This window comes from Eretmochelys imbricata, chromosome 1 (assembly GCF_965152235.1).
Source record: "Eretmochelys imbricata isolate rEreImb1 chromosome 1, rEreImb1.hap1, whole genome shotgun sequence".
Classification (NCBI taxonomy): domain Eukaryota; kingdom Metazoa; phylum Chordata; order Testudines; family Cheloniidae; genus Eretmochelys; species Eretmochelys imbricata.
The window spans coordinates 8,890,501-8,892,240 of record NC_135572.1 but is presented as its reverse complement, the minus strand read 5'-3'; the positions used below and the strand labels follow the sequence as shown (position 1 = coordinate 8,892,240).

Below are 1,740 nucleotides of genomic sequence, written 5' to 3'. Positions count from 1 at the left end.
TTAGGTCCCTTTCTGAGTAAAGAGCTGGAGCAGCCTATCCCGGATCTCCTGAGTCTTCGCCCCATAGATGATGGGGTTTAGCATGGGGGGCACCAGGAGGTACATGTTGGACATGAGAACCTGGAAATGCAGGGCCACATTGTGCCCAAACCGTTGCGTGAGGGCAGAGAAGAGATGTGGGGTGTAAGAGGCTAAGATGACACAGAGGTGGGAGCCGCAGGTCCCAAAAGTCTTGAGGCGGGCATCCTTTGTTGGGAGGCTGAAGATGGCCCTGAGGATCTGGATATAGGACACAGCGATACAAAACACATCCACACCAGTCACCAAGAATGCCACAGAGAGGCTGTAGTAACTACTGATGCGGATATCTGCGCAGGCCAGCTTCACCACAGCTATGTGCTTGCAGAATGTGTAGGGAATGATGTTGGTTCTGCAATATGGCCACTTCCTCACCAGGAAGGGGTAGGGCAATACGAGCATGATGCCACGCAGCACCGTGGCCAGGCCAATTTTGGCCACCACAGGGTTTGTCAGGGTGTTGGAATGTCTCAGGGGATCGCAGATGGCCACATAGCGATCAAAAGCCATGGCCACGAGGATCCCAGACTGTATCACAGAAAAGCTGAGAATGAAGTACATCTGGGTGAGGCAGGCACTGAAATTGATCTCCCTGGAATTGAACCAGAAGATGCTCAGCATTTTGGGTAGGACGGCCGTAGACGGGACCAGGTCAGTGATGACCAGCATGCAGAGGAAATAGTACAAGGGTCCATGGAGGCTGGGCTCCCTCTTCACGATGAACAGGATGGTGAAGCTCCCCAGGATGGCTATGGCGTACATGGCACAGAAGGGGATGGAGATCCAGACATGGGCTGCCTCCAGGCCAGGAATGCCCAGCAGGATGAAGGTGGAGGGGTTGTTGAAGTCAGTTGAGTTGGAATCTGACATGGAGTAGGAGAGAAAGTGTCCAACACTGAGGCAGAATGGTGTTTCCTGCATGTACCGTATGTTCCCCTGACTTCCTGTATGAACCCAGGCTGTAGGGCGATAGTCACAGGACAAATACCTGGATGGAGAGACAGTGTTAATATGAGACACTTCATGCACTACTGGAGGCTGTTCTCATTGATGAAGCAGGTTGGTCGCTCCACACACACTGAAAAATGACATTTTCATTATTCAGATAAATGAATTATGAACAACTGACCCTAATAATGCCAATTCCATATTTTATGGTGCTCCCTGTGTCAACAATTCCTACACATCGTGGTGTGGGAAATCTTTATAGGCACCAACAGGAAACACGAGTGGATACTGGTTTTCCCTGATTGTTCCTTAGGCCCTGTCTACACTGTCACCTTTTTTCGCCAAAAGGCAGCATTTGGTGAAGAAATAGTGGAGGTGTAAACACTACAAAGCCACTTTTGATGACACAACTCCTCAGTTTCAGTCATGTAATAAAGGCACCTTAACGAGAGTTGTAAGGCTTTTTATGCAAAAATTTTGTCACTGAAGTGCCAGTGTACACACTGTGCTTGATTTCATCACTGTAATTGGCCTCTGGAAGGCATCCCACAATGCCCATCCTAACCTCTCTGGTCAGGAGTTTCAACTCTGCTGCCGTGCATCCAGGTAAATACTTTCCTCTCCTCCCTATTTAAAGGCCCAGTAATTTTGAAATTCCCCTTCCTGTTTGCTCGGCGTGGAATGTTCACATCACATCTTCCCAGGTGGCCATGG

General features: G+C 49.4%; 1 protein-coding gene across 1 annotated transcript; it reads right to left on the bottom strand.

Annotated features, from left to right (window-relative positions):
- On the bottom strand, positions 1-999 carry LOC144279704 (olfactory receptor 52R1-like). The gene has a single exon (XM_077841306.1). It carries the CDS (start codon positions 997-999, stop codon positions 1-3), a length of 999 nt encoding a protein of 332 aa, XP_077697432.1.
- Between the last annotated feature and the right edge of the window lie 741 nt (positions 1,000-1,740).